Source organism: Haemorhous mexicanus, chromosome 11 (genome assembly GCF_027477595.1).
Source record: "Haemorhous mexicanus isolate bHaeMex1 chromosome 11, bHaeMex1.pri, whole genome shotgun sequence".
In the NCBI taxonomy this organism is placed as follows: Eukaryota; Metazoa; Chordata; class Aves; order Passeriformes; family Fringillidae; genus Haemorhous; species Haemorhous mexicanus.
In genome coordinates, this window is record NC_082351.1 from 21689212 (window position 1) to 21709284 (window position 20073).

Below are 20073 nucleotides of genomic sequence, written 5' to 3' on the forward strand. Positions count from 1 at the left end.
CTCTGATTAATTGTCTCCCTTTTTGCTCCTCTCCCATCTCCCCAAGCCTACGCTGGCATTTACGAGGGGATTTCCACCCAGGGCTGGTTCATCGGGCTGATGTGTGCCATCGCCTTGCTCACCCTGCTGCTGCTGACAATTTGCTTTGTCAGAAGAAATAAAGGAGGCAAATATTCAGGTAAAGGGATTTATTGTCCTTTCCCTCTGCTCACATGTTAATAACTAACATCCTTCAGAGGTTTCTCTCTGGGGGCCGCGAGGCCGCCAGCACAAACATCCAATTAGGATTTGTAGCTTTTGATAAATATCCACGGAAGGGATTGTAATGAATGTAAGTGAAACTGTGCTCTGTGCTGGTCACAGAGCCTGCAAAGGCCTTTCCCAGCACTTCTGGAATGTTCCAGCATTTAATCCTTGCTGGCAGGACTCCCTGCCCACTTTCCACCTGGGAACTGCTGCTGGACACATGGACAGAACTTCCACAGGCAGTTTAACAGAGGAATATTTTGCTAAAAATTACCTCTGTCACTATCCAAACAGTGAGTAAGGATTTAGGTAAATGCATTGAGGTGGAAATCTGGTTACCCAAAGAGGTGGTGGTTGCTCCACCTCTGAAAACATTCAGTGCCAGGTTGGACAGGGCTTGGAGCACCCTGGGACAGTGGGAGATGTCCCTGGTGGCACTGGGTGGGATTTAAGGTCCCTTCCAACCCAAGCCCCATTCCATGACTCTATAAATACTGGCTCATAATAAATTAGGGAATGGTTTCAAACTCTTGGAAGCTCCCAGGTTGTGTCCAGCCAGCTCCAGGCCAGGCTGGAGGGGAGTGCAGATGGTTTTCCCATTGCCCCTGGGAAGATAAAAACCCATGGCAGAACACAACACAGAGATCTGTCCTTTATTTTATTTGCACAGTGAAAGAAAAAGAAGATTTGCATCCAGATCCCGAAGCTCAATCAATAAAAGATGAAATCTTTGGGGAATATAGGTAAATAGGACCTGCTTTCACAAGGCTTTGTGTTTCTTGGGGTTGTGTTTGTTTCCAAACGCCATCATTATTCGGGACATTTTTATGGCATGCAATTAATGCTGTTTTTCATTTTCAAAGCAAACCTCATAGGAGTGGATAAGAGTAGGAATATAAAGGTATCTCCAGTATATTTCAATCCATCCAAGCTGGGATGTAAGGAAATGCTGATGTGTTGGTGGTTATTTTTTACTTTTTTGGGTTTTTTTTTTTAAATTAGCATTGTATGAATAATGTAAATATATATGATAATTTGGGGTGCTGCTGAAAAGCCCACTGAAGTCAGTGGACTGAATTCTATGTCTTCAGTGGGTTTTTGAAACTCAGACCCAAATCATGTAATATGGGGAATTTTGGGGAAGAAAACAAAGAAAAGTTTGGAATATGGTAAAAAATATTAAAAAGCCAAACATCTCTCTACAGAAATCCCTGTAGGAGAATTGAAATAACCACTTTGGCTGCTTTAAAATAACTAAAACTTATAGCAATATGTAATTGTGAGATGAAGGGAAATACATAATTATAAGAACCATGCTGGGAAACTGGTGTTGCTGCCCTTAAGGGCATAAAATTGCTGTTGAAATCCCACTTATATATACTACATTATTTGTACTGGAGTAGGGCTTTTTTTTTTCTGCATAATTTCATCTTTATTTAATTTTTAATGCTTTCTAATGGGACAAATATTTAGAAAGGTAAGAAAGCCCTGAGGTTAATAACTTTGACCCCCTCCTTTTCCCCTGAAATCCAAACTTGTCTTTTTTTCTGAGGAGAAATGCCCTGTGCAGAAAAGTAGTGATTTTTTTTCTGTGTTGTTTATGCACATATTGAGTCCATCCTGAAGAAATGCAGCTCAGGTTCATTTCCCTGTCCCTCCTTAGATAAAATTGCCAAAGATTTGACACTGAGCTGGCATTAGCAGCAAGGGCTCTACTTGAGTAATTATGTCCCTAATCCAGAGGCCTAATTTAGTTTTTTTTATATCATCTTTTAATATTTTCCCAAGCCCCTCAAATGTCCTGTTCTTGTTCCTCTTCTGTAGTGCCATTAGGAGGAATGGCCAGCAAAATTCCCCTTTTTTTCCCCAGAATTTCTGTGGTGGCCATGTCCTTTTTCATGGAATTTTCCCTGAACAGAGTCTGCAGCTGCAGACATTCATTCTCCTTTGGTTTTTCCCAGTTCTTCCCCTTTTCCCTGGAATTTTCACTGGACAGAAACTGCAGATGCAGACTTTGATTCTGCTTTGTTTTTTTCCCAGTTCCTCCCACTTAGCAGGGGCAAACTCCAGTGGGATAAACTCTGGTAAAATAAAATAAAGCACCTTTATTGGCCATTTAAACTCAAGGGGATCTTCCCAAAGCAGTGAGATGTGTCCCCCTGAAGTGATATCACTTCATCCACCCACCTCAAAGGGAAAATTAAATAAATAGGCCCTGAATGTTGCCCAGTGCTTTGTAAAGTGAGGAGTGTCTCTCTGTGAGGTTCCAAAGACTTGGCATCAGCCCTGGTGGCTGGAACAGAGCCCTCCAATCCTTTCCAGCATTCTCTTTTCCTTCCCCCTCCCTCTCTGTCCATTCTGTCTGCCCAAGGCCAAAAAGGGGAAAAAAACCCAAATAGATGGGTATTGATAATTCCCATTAACCAATTAATTTGTTGGAATCATGACAAAATCCCTTGTGGGGGAGCTCAGGAGTGTGAGGAGCAGGACAGGGCTCAGAGGTCAGACCATCCTCACTGTACCACCCAGGTGTCCCTCTCTGTCCCCTTCCCAAGGCAAGAGCAGGGTCCCTCGAGCATGGCAAGGCAGATTTTTGGCAAGGCAGGTTTTTGGCAAGGCAGATTTTTGGCAAGGCATCTCTTTATTTTGTAGTGACAGCGATGAAAAGCCGCTGAAAGGCAGCCTCCAGTCACTTAACGGGGACATTAAAGCCACTGGAAGTGCTGATAGTCTGGTAGATTATGGAGAAGGGGAGCATGGCATGTTCAATGAAGATGGTTCATTTATTGGAGCTTATTCTGGATCTAAGGAAAAAGGATCAGTGGAAAGCACTGGGAGCTCTACGGCGACTTTTCCTCTCCACGCCTAAAATTGGTGTTTCATTGTGGTGTTTGTCCTGGTTAGCTCCCCACAGGTGTGCTGGGGAGCAGGGTGCCACCTGAGCCAGTCAGGAAAATCCTGACATCCAGGTAAAACAAAAACCAGTCACTGCCACTAAAAGATGATTTTTCCATCCTAATTTCTATGTGTTTTCTTCTGAATAAAACAGAGTAATTCTTTTTTCTACACGATGTGTTAGTCTGAGCAAACCAGAGTTTGCTCTGGTGGTACATCTGTGTCCCTGCCTGCTGCTCCAGGTGTTTCTTAGGCTTGGAATATGTTTCTCTGGGTGGTATTTTTTGCCCTGTATGCCTGTTGTCACAGGTGTGTGTGTAAAATTCCCTCATGGCCTTGGTTATACCCTTGAGGCTGTGGCACCAACAAAACCAGATTACTCTGCAAACTGACACAACGAGGAAAATTAGAATTTAAAATACCAGAGAAATATATTCTATATATTGTATAATTTTTTCCTAAAGAATTAAACCCCTTTGTGTATGATATTCAAAACCAAACTGTTTTAGTGGTTACAGCTGATGTCAATTCTAATTCTTAGAAATGCAGCTTTGCCCACAGGAGAGTGTGGGTGAAGCTGCTGCCCAGTAGCTGGCACTATTTCCTTAAAGAAGTTAAGCTGCAGCTCTTCCCTGTGGCAAGGCAAAACAGGGTTCCCATCCATCATCACTCGAAATATTTTTAATTTTTCCCAGCTGCAAGCTGCATTTCTAAGCAAACTCCTTGGTGTCTGTCTCATATCTGTATATTTGTGAGCTAGCCAACATTTCATGGAGACGTTGTACATATGATATTAATATTGACACAAGTCCAGAGCAGCCTGGTTTTATTTTGAACTGAGACATGTTGCTAGCATGGGTCTGTATAGCTGTGTAGGAATGAGTAGATTTGCTTCTCAGTATGGATTTGGACCAGCAAAATTAGTTTTCAGAAGGAGTTGTGTGTATAGGAACCATCCAAACCTCTCACCATTCAAGCAGCACCTAAACTAGACCTACCTGAATTTCAAGAGTTCATTTCTTTGCAGCCTATTCGCTGTTAAATAAACAAGAAAAAAACAAAAGCAAAGAGAAAATATTATTATGGTAGAGTTTGTTTTCCTCTTTTGTTGACTGAATGCTGGTTTAAATCTGGTTCTTTGCCTCTTCAACACTAACTCAGCCGAGCTGTACAGCACATTTTTTTGGTCTTTTTGTATTGGAATCTCCTGAATCTCTTTTTAACAACATTTGTATTTTTCAATCTGCTTGTTTGAGTAGAGCATCAACGTGGCTTCATTTCTTCTGTCACTCCCATGATAAAGGTTTTTCAGTAGCTCCTGCAGGAGGAATAGATCCTAAAAGCTGTTTGGCATCCTGATAGCAATTAGGCAAATATCCCCAAATGGCTCCTCCATGATTGCAGTGGAAGAAAGAGAGGAAGCAAGAATTACTCCCGTGGTTCTGGGTTTCCAGCAAGGGCTACAATTAAGCCCAGGGAAATGCAGATTTTTCCCAGTGGAAGGGCTGTGGATCCCACACAGCTCCCCCCAGGCTGGGGCTGCTCCTCAGAGCTTGGAGGTTTCTGGAAGCCTTTGGTGCTGAAGCTTCTGCTTATCTGTGCCTCTTTTTGGGGTTTTAATTGGAGCTTTTAAGGGCTTTTTGTGTAACCTCTATTTGGAAAAAGCAAACACCAAACAGCCAGCCCAAAGTCCCATTCAGGCTGTGCCTATAAATGTAAAATGGTGAATGGAAATCTGCCCTCAATCAGAAATTATCTCATATCAGTGACCCACATCATTCACTTTTTATTATTTATAAAATTCTATTTTCTGTACTTCACTCAATCCAATCACTGAAAAGGTCCAAAAGCCTTTTAATTTGGGGGGGGGGGGGGGGGGGGGAATAAAGAAATTTTCCAAAGAAGGGAGTGCACAATTAGAGAAATGTGAAAATTGGCATCTCATCAACAGAGACATTTCCCAGCAGCATCTTTATCTGCTGACTCGTGTCTGCTGCAGCCCAAAGCAGATAAAATCTAAGAACTGATTAGGCTTGTGACAACCTGCTGCTTGCTTTGGGCTGCTTTTCATGTCTTTCCTTTGGGAATCATCTGCCCTGATCAAACATCTTTGAAAATTAGGGAATAAAGCTGGGGTGGGCTCCCCCAGATCCTCACTTTGGGCTGGGGGGCTGTTCCTGCACACACCCATCACATTTTCCTGTGGGTCACTGGAACCAGACCCCTCATCCCAGAAAATGCTTCTGTTAAACAATGTTAAATTTCTCTGTTTCAGACCATATTAGTGAGTGTCAAATGCTCCAATAATGGATATAAAACCTCTCATGCAGCTCCTGCTCTGTCCCTGCTAAGAGCTGTTTGTGATGTGCTGGTGGTGCTGCTTTTTCCACTCAGATTTTAATTCACAGCCTTAAATCCTAATGTTGGTGTTCCACAATGCCTCAGGAGCTGAAAATCAAACAGGGAGGAAAAGATGTGCAATGGAACCTGGATTTTTGAACACGGGTTTTGAGGAATATGCCCAGTGAATATTAAACAAGTGGCTCAAACTCCCAGGAAATCTCACTCACCTGAGCTGTTTTCTCTTCCCCAGTCATTGATTTTCCTTTTTTCCCTGCACTGGGATTTTTTCTGCTGTAAAGGTACCCTGGAAAGTGCAGGTATGTGATGGTTTTTTAGAGATTTTGTTTTTTCAAAGCAAGCTGAGGTTTTCCTGGGGAGTTTTTTGTCATTGCAGGGAGCTGGGCTGTGTTTTTGTCTTGGGCTGAGCCAGGTGAGAGGCAGTGTGACCAGGTAGCTCAGAGAAAGTGTCACCAACTGCTCTGCAGTTCCTGGGACTTCCTGACTTGGAAGGGATCCACAAATTCATCAAAGTCCAACTGCTGCCCCTGCACAGAACAGCCCCAAAAATCACTCCCTATTGTGAACTAGTGCATTGAGCATTAAATCCTTGCCTTGGTTTGTTTGGGACTTTTTTGCATTTTTTTTTTTTTTTTCTCTGGCCAGATGTGTTTATTAAAATTAACTGCTGGATTTCCATGGGGATTTCATCACTTAACACCTAGCATGGAATTCCAGCCTGCCTGCTGGGAGGAGGGAGTCCAGCCCTGGGAGCAGAGCAGGGAATTATTAATTATCCCATGCCAGGCTGTGCTTGGGTCCATTTGGTTCTGACACATTTTGCCTCAGAACAAGTGAGAGGGGAAATGGCACTTTCAGGTTTGATACCCAGGTCAAAAACCAGGATGTAATTCCACCCTGCAGGGAGGAGGCATTTCCCTGGCCCCACAGATCCAGGTCTGGGGATTTAAGCAGCCTCTGGAAGAAGAGAGGGATGGGTCTTGCTGAAGAAGTTGTGCAGTTTTTACTGTGCACAAGATTAAACAAATAAAATCAGCTCTTCCTAAATAACGGGTAAAAAAACCCTCTGTCCTTTAAACAAATAAAATCAGCTCTTCCTAAATAATGTAATGGCTATAAAAACCCTCTATCCTTTCTCCCAAGGGAGCTGTTTGGATTCCCAGAGCAGCATAATATTGATAATTTGTCTCTAATTTGCATATATATATATCCATCTACATATATATATATATGTATATATACATATACACAAACATCTATAGACACACACATATATAAAAATTTAATGACATTATCAAGAACTTGCAGGAACAGCCCCAGCTTCCCTCTCTGGTAAAATCAGGGGATCCAATCTCCAGAAACCCTCATGGCTCTGCACCCCAGCAGGATCTGGGCACAGCCCTGGGCATCAAAGCCCTGCTGGGGCTGGATCTTAGGAGGAACATTAGGAATCAAATCTTTAGGAAAATAATTAGAAATCAAATCAGGAAATTAACTTCCCCCTCTGGATAAAATCATGTGTTCATATAAAAAAAATTTAAAACCTTTGTTGTAACTCACATCTTAAAGGGATCTAATTAGCAAATGATTTAATGATTTTTTTAATGACTGCTGTGTTGATGTTCCACAAATTCCAGTGAGTAGCTCTTTCCCTGGGAGCTGCTTCCATTGGCTGAATGGCTTCAATCCAGTGCACGAGAGGTTTTCAGCAAAGTTTTCAGGCCAATGTTATTTTTGACATGAATACAAATCGTAGCACAATCTTTCTATGTATTAAAAAAAAAAAAAAGTGGGGTTTTTAAACAGTGACTCCACATTTTGTAAAGAAAAGTTAGAATAACATTCACTGCTCCTTGAGCTTTTGAGAGGAAACCTCATCATCACTTTTCACAGCCATTATTGTGCAGATAAGGAGTGTATTTAGGTTGTTTTGCTTACCTGTAAGAACAGATAGAAAGAAAGGAAATTCTTCGTGCAGAATTCCCTTTGTTTGCCAATGGATCACACCCTCAGCTGCATCTCTGTCAGTGTTTATGACGAAAAATCAAGGTACAAACCACTCTGGAGTAGCAGGCCATGTTTACATTGCAGCTCTGGATCTCTCATGTCAAATCTCAAGTGATCTGCACTGATTTGTTCTGTTTTCAGGCAGGAGCCCCTCGGGGGGTTTGAGCCAAAGCATTCTGTCTGTTCATTTTTTATTACTATGGTTCTGACTTTAAACAAGAGACTTTGTAATTTCATGAGAAAAAGATCAAAGCAAATGTGGTGTCACCATCACAATGTTACTTTTTTGGGAGCTAAATGTTAGTGTGCATTGATTAAAGTTTAGAGAAACGTGTTGTACTGTAGTTGCTGTTTGTACCACGCAGATGTGCACGTATGGTTTGAAAAGATATTTTCATTTTACATGAAATACAACTTTGCTAATAAAAGTTTGACTTGATGTAATCTTCAAAAGCCTTGGCTGCAATCAGCAAGTTTCTTTTGTTTGATTGGGGGTTTTGTTTGATTCTTTTTTCACTTGACACTGTTTATTTGCTGGGAATCTGATTGAATTGTGACTCTCAGCCCTCTCTAGGCTGTGACAGGTAGGGTTGGGTTTTTTTTGGTTTCACACCAAGGTTGAGCTGCCCTTGGCTTTCACTGGGATTTTTGGACTCCATGGATCAGCAGCCCTGTAGAAATGACACCAAAGCAGGGTGAAGCTGACCTGCAAACAGCCTGAATTTAATTCCTCATTGATTCCATGAGATCCTCTCCTGGACCAAACCATCACCCTGTACTGTGAGCATCTCTCACAGCCTTTACTCACCCTGTGCACTGTGAGCATCTCTCACAGCCTTTACTCACCCTGTACTGTGAGCATCTCTCGCAGCCTTTACTCACCCTGTACTCTGAGCATCTCTCACAGCCTTCACTCACCCTGTGCACTCTGAGCATCTCTCACAGCCTTTACTCACCCTGTACTCTGAGCATCTCTCACAGCCTTTACTCACCCTGTGCACTGTGAGCATCTCTCACAGCCTTTACTCACCCTGTGCACTGTGAGCATCTCTCACAGCCTTTACTCACCCTGTACTGTGAGCATCTCTCACAGCCTTTACTCACCCTGTGCACTCTGAGCATCTCTCACAGCCTTTACTCACCCTGTACTGTGAGCATCTCTCACAGCCTTTACTCACCCTGTACTCTGAGCATCTCTCACAGCCTTCACTCACCCTGTGCACTGTGAGCATCTCTCACAGCCTTTACTCACCCTGTACTCTGAGCATCTCTCACAGGCTTTACTCACCCTGTGCACTCTGAGCATCTCTCACAGCCTTTACTCACCCTGTACTCTGAGCATCTCTCACAGCCTTTACTCACCCTGTACTGTGAGCATCTCTCACAGCCTTTACTCACCCTGTGCACTGTGAGCATCTCTCACAGGCTTTACTCACCCTGTACTGTGAGCATCTCTCACAGCCTTTACTCACCCTGTGCACTGTGAGCATCTCTCACAGCCTTTACTCACCCTGTGCACTGTGAGCATCTCTCACAGCCTTTACTCACCCTGTGCACTGTGAGCATCTCTCACAGCCTTCACTCACCCTGTGCACTGTGAGCATCTCTCACAGCCTTTACTCACCCTGTACTCTGAGCATCTCTCACAGGCTTTACTCACCCTGTGCACTCTGAGCATCTCTCACAGCCTTTACTCACCCTGTACTCTGAGCATCTCTCACAGCCTTTACTCACCCTGTACACTGTGAGCATCTCTCACAGCCTTTACTCACCCTGTACTCTGAGCATCTCTCACAGGCTTTACTCACCCTGTGCACTCTGAGCATCTCTCACAGGCTTTACTCACCCTGTACTCTGAGCATCTCTCACAGGCTTTACTCACCCTGTGCACTCTGAGCATCTCTCACAGGCTTTACTCACCCTGTGCACTGTGAGCATCTCTCACAGCCTTTACTCAGCCTGTACACTCTGAGCATCTCTCACAGGCTTTACTCACCCTGTATGATGTGAGCATCTCTCACAGCCTTTACTCACCCTGTGCACTGTGAGCATCTCTCACAGCCTTTACTCACCCTGTGTGATGTGAGCATCTCTCACAGCCTTTACTCACCCTGTCCTCTGAGCATCTCTCACAGCCTTTACTCACCCTGTGCACTGTGAGCATCTCTCACAGCCTTTACTCACCCTGTACTCTGAGCATCTCTCACAGCCTTTACTCACCCTGTGCACTGTGAGCATCTCTCACAGCCTTTACTCACCCTGTGCACTGTGAGCATCTCTCACAGCCTTTACTCACCCTGTACTCTGAGCATCTCTCACAGCCTTTACTCACCCTGTGAGCAGCACTAAACCTCCCAGCACACAGAGTTTCTACTCCTCTTCACTAAAGACCACCAGAATTTTGGTAATCCTGTCAATGTCCAGACTCACACAGACCCAGTCATACCTTGTTTTGTTTTTTTTTTTTTGGTGACAATGACACTTGTGCCCAACGTCTGGAATCTGGATTACTCATTTTACAGGAGCTGAGCCAATGGGCTTTGTTTGCCCAGGAAAACACCTTGGTTTTTTGTTGCTCCCTCCCCTCTCCCCATCACCAACACTCTGTTCTGGGATTGATACCACTCTGTCTGCCCACAGGGAAGGTCCTGCAGGGGAACACAAATCCACCCTCCTGATACCTGGAACAGCCACAGTGAGGACTCAGTAAAAGGCAGCAGACAAGTCTGTGGCACCTGATATTGCTGAAAAATCCATTTTTTAATGTATTTAACAGGAATCTGAGAGATCTGGTTGATGCAAGAGCATCACCCCTGATGCTGGTGTGGCTTCTGTGCTGCTCTGAGTGTATTTCACTGTTTTTATAATTTATAAATGACATAATTTAATTATATAATAATATATAATTTATTATATTATTATATTTGATATATGACATATATTATAAATAATGATTGTTTGTTCTCTATTACATATTAATATAATATAATATAATATAATTTAATAGATAATTTCTAATTCACTAATGTCTGAGCTCTGCACATTTCTAAGCCTCATTTAACAAGACTTGGCTGTTGGTTTTGAAGCCCACATGATGTGGCTAAACCCACCCAGGAGAGCTGGAGCCCCATTTCATTCTGTGCTATTCTGAGTGTATTTCACTGTATTTCAGTGAAAGAAATTATCTTTTTTGTTTTATTTTTTTTTTGGCCACATGTTTTTAGCTGCTTCACTGCAGCAGGAAGGCTTCAGGAGTTTTTTCATGGATTCTTCCCCTGCAAGAACTGAGCACCCTCAGTGGGAATGCAGGCCTGTGCTAACAGGCATTCACCTTTCAGGGAGCCAGCAAGGGCATGCCAAGAAGGTTTTATTATAATTCATATCCTGGAATAATGAGATTTACCCTTTTCTCAACAGCATAATGGGGAGGAGAAAGTCCTACAATCATGTGCTTCACTGGAGTGAGAATAAAGGTGCTGCTGCCACCAGCAGGTGTGTGGGAGCAGATGTCACAGAAGTTTAAGGATAAAATATGGGATAAAATTCAATTTATGTGAAACATGCATTTAAAAAATATTCCTGGACTATTTAAAATGAGAGGGAAGTAACAACTGCCACGGGTGCAGGAGCTCTGGTTAATTCTGTATCATTTTGAAAAGATTTGATGTTTTGTTTTTGGGACAAAGTTGTCATTATTAGACCTGGTTTGGGGGCAGAGCATTCCTTCTAATCTCGAACATTTCACTCTGTTCACAAGGAAATGTCCTCACTTCTCCTCTTCAGCATCTGTTCATCAGCTGGGAGCACAGAGGAGTCCCCCAGGGGAGCACCAGCTTTTCACTCTGCTGGAATGTCTGAGCTCTGCACATTTCTCAGCCTCATTTAACAAGGCTTGGCTGGTGTTTCTACCGTGCTTGAAGCCCACATGATGGGGCTAAACCCACCCAGGAGAGCTGGAGCCCCACCCATGCCCTGGATGGAGAAATGGGCATTTCTGTAAAAAAACACCACTCTTTGCATTTCAGGTTTTATTTTTTCTGTAGAGTTTGTACTTCTGTGCTTCACATCCCTCCCAGCCCAGGGTTACAGCATGTTCTTCACCATTTCTTTGGAACATTGGGGCAGGAATATCTCAAACCAGAAAATAAGCAGCAGCACCTTGAGGCTGGGTGGGTTTTTTTGTTTTTGTTTTTTTTTTTTTTGCTTTTACCACCTGGTTTTGTTTGGGAGTCCCAAAACTTGTTTGCAGTAGTTTTATTGACTTAAAACTCTAAAAATGGATGGTTTTGGTGGCTGTGCTTCACCTGGGGTGGGGGTGAGAAGCAGGGATGCGAGGAGGAGTGGGAGGGTGGGGCACAAGGGGCAGCTGTGGGTGGCACAGGAGCAGAGCTGGGTCATTCCCAATCACTCCTCCTGCAGGAAATGAGGTACAGGAGGGACCTCTTTGCTAATTAGCCCGGTGGCAAATCAGCTTTTCCTTCCAGTTTGGGATGGAATTACCTTTGAGGCTGGGAAGTGACTTTCCCCCAGCTCTGGGAGGGGGAAGCTCTGCACTGGTGCTGCAGCTCCTTGTGTGGGAGAAGAGGCTGTGGCTCCCACCCTTTTCCTGGGCTGGGATGGAGCTGGAACTGCTGGAACCCCATGGAAAGATGGACCAGGTGAGAACAACCAGCTCTGGGAATGGGGGTTTGGTGCTGCTTTACCTGGAAGAGGATGGCAGAAGAACCTGCTGAGGAGATCTGGGGGCTGTGATCCTTCCCAGGGGGGTTTGCTGACCCAGGGCTGGTTTTTCCTGTTTTCCTCCTGGCTGGATGATGTGTTTGCTCTGCTGTCTTCCTTTTGGAATGTTTAAGGGCTTGTTGTCCCTAAGGCAGCCAGGCTGCCTCTCCTGCACAAGCTTGGTTGTTTTCTTCCCCCTCCTGACTTCCAGGATTTATCTGTGCTGGTCCTTCAACTCCTCCATTCCTGGGCTTGGAGAAGTCCCAGCCTGTTTTGTGTCTGTGCTGTGTTCAGGCTTCTTCTTCCCCATGCATATTTCTCATCACCTGTAACTCCCTCATCTCTTTGGGGAAGCTCTATTCCATGGACAGCTGTACCTGGATTTTGAATTTAGCATGGAGGAGGTGTCTCAGCTTCCAGCCTTTTTGGTGCTTAAAAAAAAAAAAAAATTTTTTTTTTTTTATTTGGACAATTTGTCCAAATAAATTCCCACTTGCTCTTCTGGGTGATGAAGAGAAGATCTGGGCAGGAGTTCAGGCCCTCCCCAGTGTGTTACTGGTGTTGGACCTGCCTGAGTCTGGTCCTGGGCTGGGATTTGCCCTGGGAATTGCTGGTGCTGCTCCCCCTGTGCCTCTCTGCAGGGGCTGGACACATGAGGCTGCTGCTGCTTTCAAATCAATTCTTTTTATGATTATTTATTAAATAATGAGAAACATAAGTGCAGTTTCTAATAAAAATCACCTTGCTATGTGTAAGCCTTTATGACTTCAGGCAGCCAATGTTCCGAGCATTTATTTTCCTCTAAGTGGCAATTTATGTGAAACATGCATTAAAAAAATATTCCTGGACTGTTTAAAATGAGAGTGGAGTAACAACTTCCAGTGGTGCAGGAGCTCTGGTTAATTATTTATCATTTTGAAAAGTACATTTTCCAAGATCAGCATGGAGCTCAGAGGCCACTAAGTAAATAAATTTACATAAAATGCAGTGAAATCAGATCATTTGACACAGTAATTCACCTAATTTAAAAAAAATTTTAAAAATCTTGAGGAGAAAGAGGAGTGTCAGCAGAGGGATGTGGAAGTGGCAGTGACAAATGGAGTGGGAATAGCTCTGGAATACTGAGAGGTGGGAGAACACCACGGAAGCTGCTAAAGCCACTTGTTTTCACTGTTACCCCTTCAGATGAGTTGAGGAGGAAACTGTCTCCTGGAAATCTTTCCTTTGTTTCATTTCCCACAACCATCAGTTGTTGAGAACTCAACATTTACTGATTGGTGTCTTGACAAATATTTACTGAAAACCCAAACATTTCACTTTTTAAGTGCATTTTTTATGACTCCAAGGCTGCAGACTATTTCCTGTCCCAAAGCCTCTGAGCTGCCAGGTTTTATTCATTTTTCTGAGGGTTTTTTCTGGTGTTGTTTTCCCCTGCTGGGCTCAGTCACTCTCCTGCCAAGGTTTTCCCTCTCCCAGGGCAGCAACATCTCCTTGGCTTTACCTGGATCCAACTTTCCTGAACTTCCCAGCTCCTGGAGCCCCAGAATGAGAGAATTGTGAATAAGAGGAAGAATTCAAGTGTTGTGCTTTCAGATTATTTCAATAAGGAGAAAAATAGAAGTACAGCCTACCTCAAAGAGTAAAGGTCATCAAGTTTATTCTGATTTATTGAGAGTCTTACATTGCAGATCACACTTTTTAAAAAGAAATAGTTACAAAACCCTTTTGGCTACATATTGCCATGGGGGAATGGAAGGAGAATTTAAATATTCAGGATTGTTATTCTCCTATTGACTCTGCCTTTCAAGATTGAGCACTTGAAAAGCCCATATTTGGGCTTATTTTGGCAAACCTCATAAAAATTCGTGTTTCTCAGCCCTATTCTATCTGAGTTTAAATTTCTCCACATCTCTCCTTGCTGAATATGAATTTTTTCTCACCTCTGCCATTGAAGTTTGCAGTTAAGGAAACTTCCAGCTCCATGGGCTCATCAGCTACATCTCAGCTCCCGTTGTACCTGGAGCTTTGTGGCAGCCTGAGACAGAGCTGAGCCCATTTCTTCTTCCAATCAGGATAATAACTGCAAAGAACTGATGGGTTTTGCTGCCATTGAAAACGCAGACTAATTCTTGCCATAATTATCAAGTCTTTAACTGGTAATTGCACCCTGTTCCCATCTATCTGCTGTCAGATTTATTTCTGTAATTGACCTCCTGGTCCAGGAATTAGAGACAGCCTTTGATTATTGGTTCAATTAGTCTTAGAGCACCATCTTTCTTCTTTTTTTTTTTTTTTTTTGAAGGTATTTTAGCTCTCCAGCCCATCAAAGGAAGTATAAAAATGTCACTAGATATTTCTTTATCACTATTAATACCTGCTGAGCCTCGTTTTATTCAGTCTGTACAGATACATTGAGGAGGGGTTGGATGAGAAAGGATTGACTTTGTGCTTTTTCTCACTTTTAGCCTTTAGGGACACTTTTTTGGGGACAAGGGATGGCTTTTCTGTGGTGGTGGTGTTGGGCTGCTGCACCCCCAGTGCTCCCCAGCTGATGTGTTTGTGTGGAGCTTGAGGGAAGTGGTGGGAGCAGCCCAAGGCATCTCTGAGAGCTGCCCTTCAGTCAGTGCATTCATTAGATTGTTAAAATGTCCTGAGGAGCCAGGGAATTCAGAGTTGCCCCTCTCTAACTTCACCACTGCATCAGTTACCAAATAAATGGAATTTTTTTCTTTTCCCCCGTACAAAACAACAAGCTTAGCTGCTTCCCTGAGACTATTCATTTTCACCACATCAGGAACTTATTAATTCTTGATGAGAATTCAAGCATTAATCAATTCTTGATTGAATTCTCCCCAGAGGGAAAGAGGAGAAACTGGGCCAGATTTGCCTTTTGGCTGCTCTGAGTTCTGTCTCTGACTGAGCACACATGGAGCACTGGGGTGATCAGTCTGCTCCATATCAAACATCTCCAGAGCTGATGGGGCACTCTCAATTCAATCTCCCTGTACAGGTGAGGAAAAAGAGGCCAGAGACCCTTTGCAAAAATGCTTTGAAACCTTAAGATTAAAGTGATTTGTGAGTGTTGATGATGTTTTCTCCCTCATGCCTGAAAAAAACCAAAACCCAAACATACAATCTTATGAAAAATATGTCAAAGCAACTCAAGAAAATGTTGTTCCTGTCAATTGCAGGAGAGGAGGAGTCATGGAGGTCTCAGGTGGTGGCAGTGCAATCCCAGAGTGGTTTGGGTAGGAAGGGACCTTAAAGATCATCTCACTCCCACCCTGCCATGGCAGGGACACCTCCCACTGTCCCAGGCTGCTCCAAACCCTGTCCAGCCCGGCCTTGGGCACTGCCAGGGATCCAGGGGCAGCCTCAGCAGTGCAAGGAGCCTCCTCAGCACATGGAACCCTCAAGGCCAACCTCCACTTCCAGCCCAGCCATTCCCTCCTGGTCCAACCCTGGAGCCTCTGGCAGCAGGAGAGCCACCAGCTGCTCCCTGAGCCCAGGCTGTGAGGATGGACTTGTGCTGCTCAGCTTCTTCCTTCCTCCCTCCTTCAGGCTGCTGCAGCTGAAAACCATTTTGTTTTTATTCCTTCCAGCCTTGGAAGGCAGCCTGCTGTGCTTTGAGGGGCTGGTGCTGGGAGCAGTGCCCTCCCTGCTGTGACCCCACTCCCAGACACACTGCAGGCTGGGAGGGGTGCAGGAGCTCTGCCCCCAGACCCAAAGGAAAGGCAGGTTTGGGGAACCCCTGAGGGAGCTGGGGGTGTTTATCCTGGAGAAAAGGAGACTCAGGGGTGCCCCCATCACTCTCACAGCTCCTGAAAGGTGTCTGTGCTCAGCTGGGCTGGGCTCTGTCTGCAGGCACTGACAGACCCAGAGCTCACAGCCTCCAGCTGCACCAAGGGAAATACAGGTTGGATATCAGGAAAAAGTTTTTTACAGACAGGGTGATAAAGTTCTGGAATGTTCTGTGCGGGGAGGTGGTGGAGTCCCCATCCCTGGGGGTGTTTGACAAAGCCTGGATGTGGCACTGGGTGCCAGGGGTGAGCTGGGGTGCTGGGGCTGGGCTGGACTCGATGATCCTGAAGGTCTCTTCCAACCTGGGGATTCTGTGAATTCAGGTTCAGGAGGGATGGGAGCCTGGGACAAGGACTGAGAGGTTGGGCACTGCCTCAGGGCTGAGCTAACTCCAGCTCCAGCTGCTGGGAGGGCACAGAGCTGGAGCAGCTTCTCAGCTCCTTTACTCTGATTTTTGGCTGTCTGAACTGCACAAGTGTTGTCCTGGCTGGCCTGGGCAGAGCTGAGGGAGTGGGGTCAGCTTTCAGCTGGAGGAGTGGAACCAGAGGGCTCTTGGTGGTCCAGGGAAGCACAGCTGCCCACGGCTCCATCCTGTCTGGTTTGGAGCTCACAGTAATGGAATTCTCTGCTGTTAGTTCAGTTTTGCCATGCTGGGCATCACCAGCAGTGCTAGGTGACAATGATGGTGGGTTCTGTAGAGGGTAATGGCAATGCAGGCTCTGGTTTCAGCTGTGGATGGCTCTAGGGGATTAAAATGGGTAAAAAAAGGGAAATATTAAAATTTACTCTTCAAAGACACTTCACACTTAAAGTGTTAAGGAAAATCCCCTGCTGCACAATGGGATTGGGGGTTTATGGATTGCTGTCCTGCCTCCTAGGGAATGAGAGATCCTCTATTTCAACCAGCCTCAGCTGGGCAGGAAGAGTAGAAAACAGCTTTGAAAGGTCAGGAGGGGAATAAGGGAGCACTTAGAAGATGTCAGCAATGAAATGGAGATTTATCAATTCTAGTGACCTGTATAAACAGATGAGAGGAGTTGTTGCTGGTCACTTAAAACCATGTAAATTTAATTAAATTGCTATTGCTTGCAGGAAAGAGAGAGTATTGAATATAACAATTAGTGGCTCTTTGTGCTCTTTTGGGAGCAGCAAGTAGGAAGCAGGCCCAGGGAAATGGCACTTGGAGCAGCCTGGTCAGTCCCAGGCAATTAATACAAATGAGCCATCAGATCCCAGGTCAGCTTTCTGCTAGCTGGGACACAGCATGGGGCACTTGGCCGTGGCTGCTGGGAAATGATCCCCACAGGAGCTTTTTCCTTGGCTTCTGCAGGGTGGAAGGAGCTGGTCCCTGGGGAAGGACCGTGGAATTTTTGGGAAGCCAGCACAGAAGGTCTGGAGCAGCTGGTGGGAGATTGCCCTGGCTGATATTTCCCTAATTCAAGGTGCATCACATCCAGCAGGATGGAGCTCTAGATTAGATCCCATCTCCACAGCAAGAGAGTAATTGATCAATGCATGGAAAATTAGTGGCTGCTCGCTTTGATTGTGTCTGGTTCATGCTAACAAGGGAAAAAAAAAATATCTCTATTTACTGTTCTCCAAAAGATCCAATTTCACACTGAGGAAAACAATCCAACTCCCCTGATTCCCCCACCCCTCTCCTGTCCCTGGCAAAATACTCTGTAAGTGGCAAGTGGGGTGATCAGGAGCCCATGGCAGGGAATGGAAGTGAGGACTTGGATGAGCCTGAGAATACAGAGCATGAAAAAAAAGCATGATCAGCGAGTTTGAACTTATTAAATAATGTTCTTCAAGTGTGATAGGAGAGAACAGAAGTGCACCAGTCTATTTTCAGGTGAACCCAGGGCTGCTGGTGCCTCTGTCCTGTCCCTGGGAGGGAGGAGGGTGATGCTGCTGCCTCACAGGAGGGAATAATTGATCTCCCAGCAGTGATTAAGAGGCAGTTAAACAGCAGCTCCTCTCATCAGACTCTGTTAAATCAGTAAGTCTGCCTAACTGGCACCTAAAATTTTTAAGAGCCATCTGAGCTGCTCTTTGGATCGTTAATGTTTATTTTTAATAAGTCCTGGCTCGCAGGGGAAGTTCCACAGGCTGGAAGAAAGCTTGTGCTCTGCCATTATTTAAAGAGGGTAAATGGGCTGACCTGAGTAATTACAAGGCTGTCAGACGAGTGTGCAATCAATATGGGTTTGATAGCACCAAATGTAAGGTCATCTATCCAGGAATAATGAATGGAGCTGGTGCAGGCAGGAGAGGAGATCTTATCCTGAGGAGCAGCCCAGAGCAGCAGGAGAATGCTGAGCAGGGCTGGGGAGAACTCACTCTGGGCTGGGGAACTCCTTGAGGGGATGCTGCTGGCCTGGTTTTGTGTCTGCAGGTCACAAAGACACTTGGAAATTCAGGGAAAATGCACCAGAATGATGGAAGGTTTTGCAGTCCACCACAGAAAACTGAAGTCTGCTTAAGCCACAGAGGAAAGGTTTTATTCCTTTTATTTTCTCTTCAAAAACTCACGAGCTTCATGGTTTTAATGCAACCATCAAAACCTTGTGTTGTCTCTACATTTTTCCAGATGTGTTTCTTATTTAATTGAAAAATTACAGAATTCACTGAATGACCAGGTTGGAAGAGATCCTAAATATATCATTGAGTCCAACCCAGCCCCAACACCTCAACTAAACCCTGGCATGGAGTGCCACCTCAGTGACAGCAATTCTGGCCTGGCTTTCCCCTTTAATTGGCTGCTGGATCTTCTGAATGAAATTGCTGATGGATTTGGGGGCCTTGGACTGTGCATTACCACTGCACTTCACACCTTAATGCTGGGTTTGTGAATGGTTTGGGTTTCAAAGAAACTGCCAGTGCCTTTATGGAAAAAAAGACATTAAAATCCAGCAGGAAGTGAGTGTGGAAGGGCTTCTGCAGACTGCAGAGCAGCTGGATCTCCTCAGGTATTCCCACCCTGATTTCCCACCAGGAGTTAAGGAAATGTGGAAACAAATGGTGTGGTGGGAATAAAGCTGCTTTTGACAAATTTCCCTGTTAAAACCCTATATTTTTTAAAGTATTTTTTTGACTTTGTATTTAAGATCTGATTTTCAGGGTTTAAATGACAACTTCTGTTTGGAATTTAAATCCATCTTTTGGAAAAAGAAGCCTAAATGAAGTCCATCAAATCATTCACTATGGAGAAATCCAGGCTGCAATGTTTGCAGTAGAATTTTCCCACTCCATTTTCCCATTTTCCCCCAGGTTAAGATTTTAACCTTTCATTTCATTCCTCGGCAGCTGAGATTTGATATTGATATTTCTCACCAACTAGGCCAATATTTATTTCCTAGACCTGGCTAGGAGTAAAAACCACTCAGTGAGGTGGAAGTCCCTGGGAGCAGCAGACAGGCTGGAATGTGGATCTCTGGATGAGGGAACAGCTCCTGAAGGCTTTGCCAAACCCTTTCCTCCCTCCCCTGCTGTGCTGGCCTCCCATCTGCTGCAGCCTCTAGGATATATTGGCTTCCAAAAATTCACTTTGTCAGACTCTCCTTTGCCTCTTTCTTTCCCTCCCTTCCAAATTCCAGTTTTCCCCCTCTCCAGAGAAATAATCCTTTGATGCTTCCTCACTTTATTCACAGTAAGGTTATTAAAAAATTTGTTGGGTTCCTTCATGTGAGAAAATTTTCTGAGGAGGATTCCAAGACTGGGAGTCTGCTTTGGCTCCTCCTCCCTGCTTAATCAATTTCTGCTCATTTCAAGTTAATGAGCCTGATTATCAATGTTTGACCAGCAAGTAAATGGAATTCTATTGATTTGGGTGGAGCCAAGTCAGATTTCTAAGTTAACTTTTAATCCACAGGACCCAACTCAATGGGGTACAACTGGCAGGATAACATCACTTTTTAATCCAAAGCCATTATCAAACACCTTTGTTCTTTTTCTGAGTACTCACCACCCTACAAATCTTATTTTAATGTTTTTCTTAGTGTGCTCTGCAGATCTTTAGTGTTAAAATTAAGAAAACAAGCA

At 44.4% G+C, this 20073-nt stretch overlaps 1 protein-coding gene across 11 annotated transcripts in view; it reads left to right on the top strand.

The window, feature by feature from the left end:
• Positions 1–7962, top strand: part of CHL1 (cell adhesion molecule L1 like) — a 132546-nt gene extending 124584 nt beyond the window's left edge. For 10 of the 11 annotated variants that reach the window (XM_059856842.1, XM_059856832.1, XM_059856839.1 and 7 more), the window contains 3 exons: positions 47–178; positions 917–989; positions 2899–7962. In XM_059856842.1, coding sequence (XP_059712825.1) covers positions 47–178; positions 917–989; positions 2899–3115 — 422 coding nt within the window. In that variant the 3' untranslated portion in view covers positions 3116–7962. The remainder of the gene's footprint in view (positions 1–46; positions 179–916; positions 990–2898) is intronic. The other variant, XM_059856840.1, reaches the window with a different exon arrangement.
• The last annotated feature ends 12111 nt before the right edge of the window (positions 7963–20073 follow it).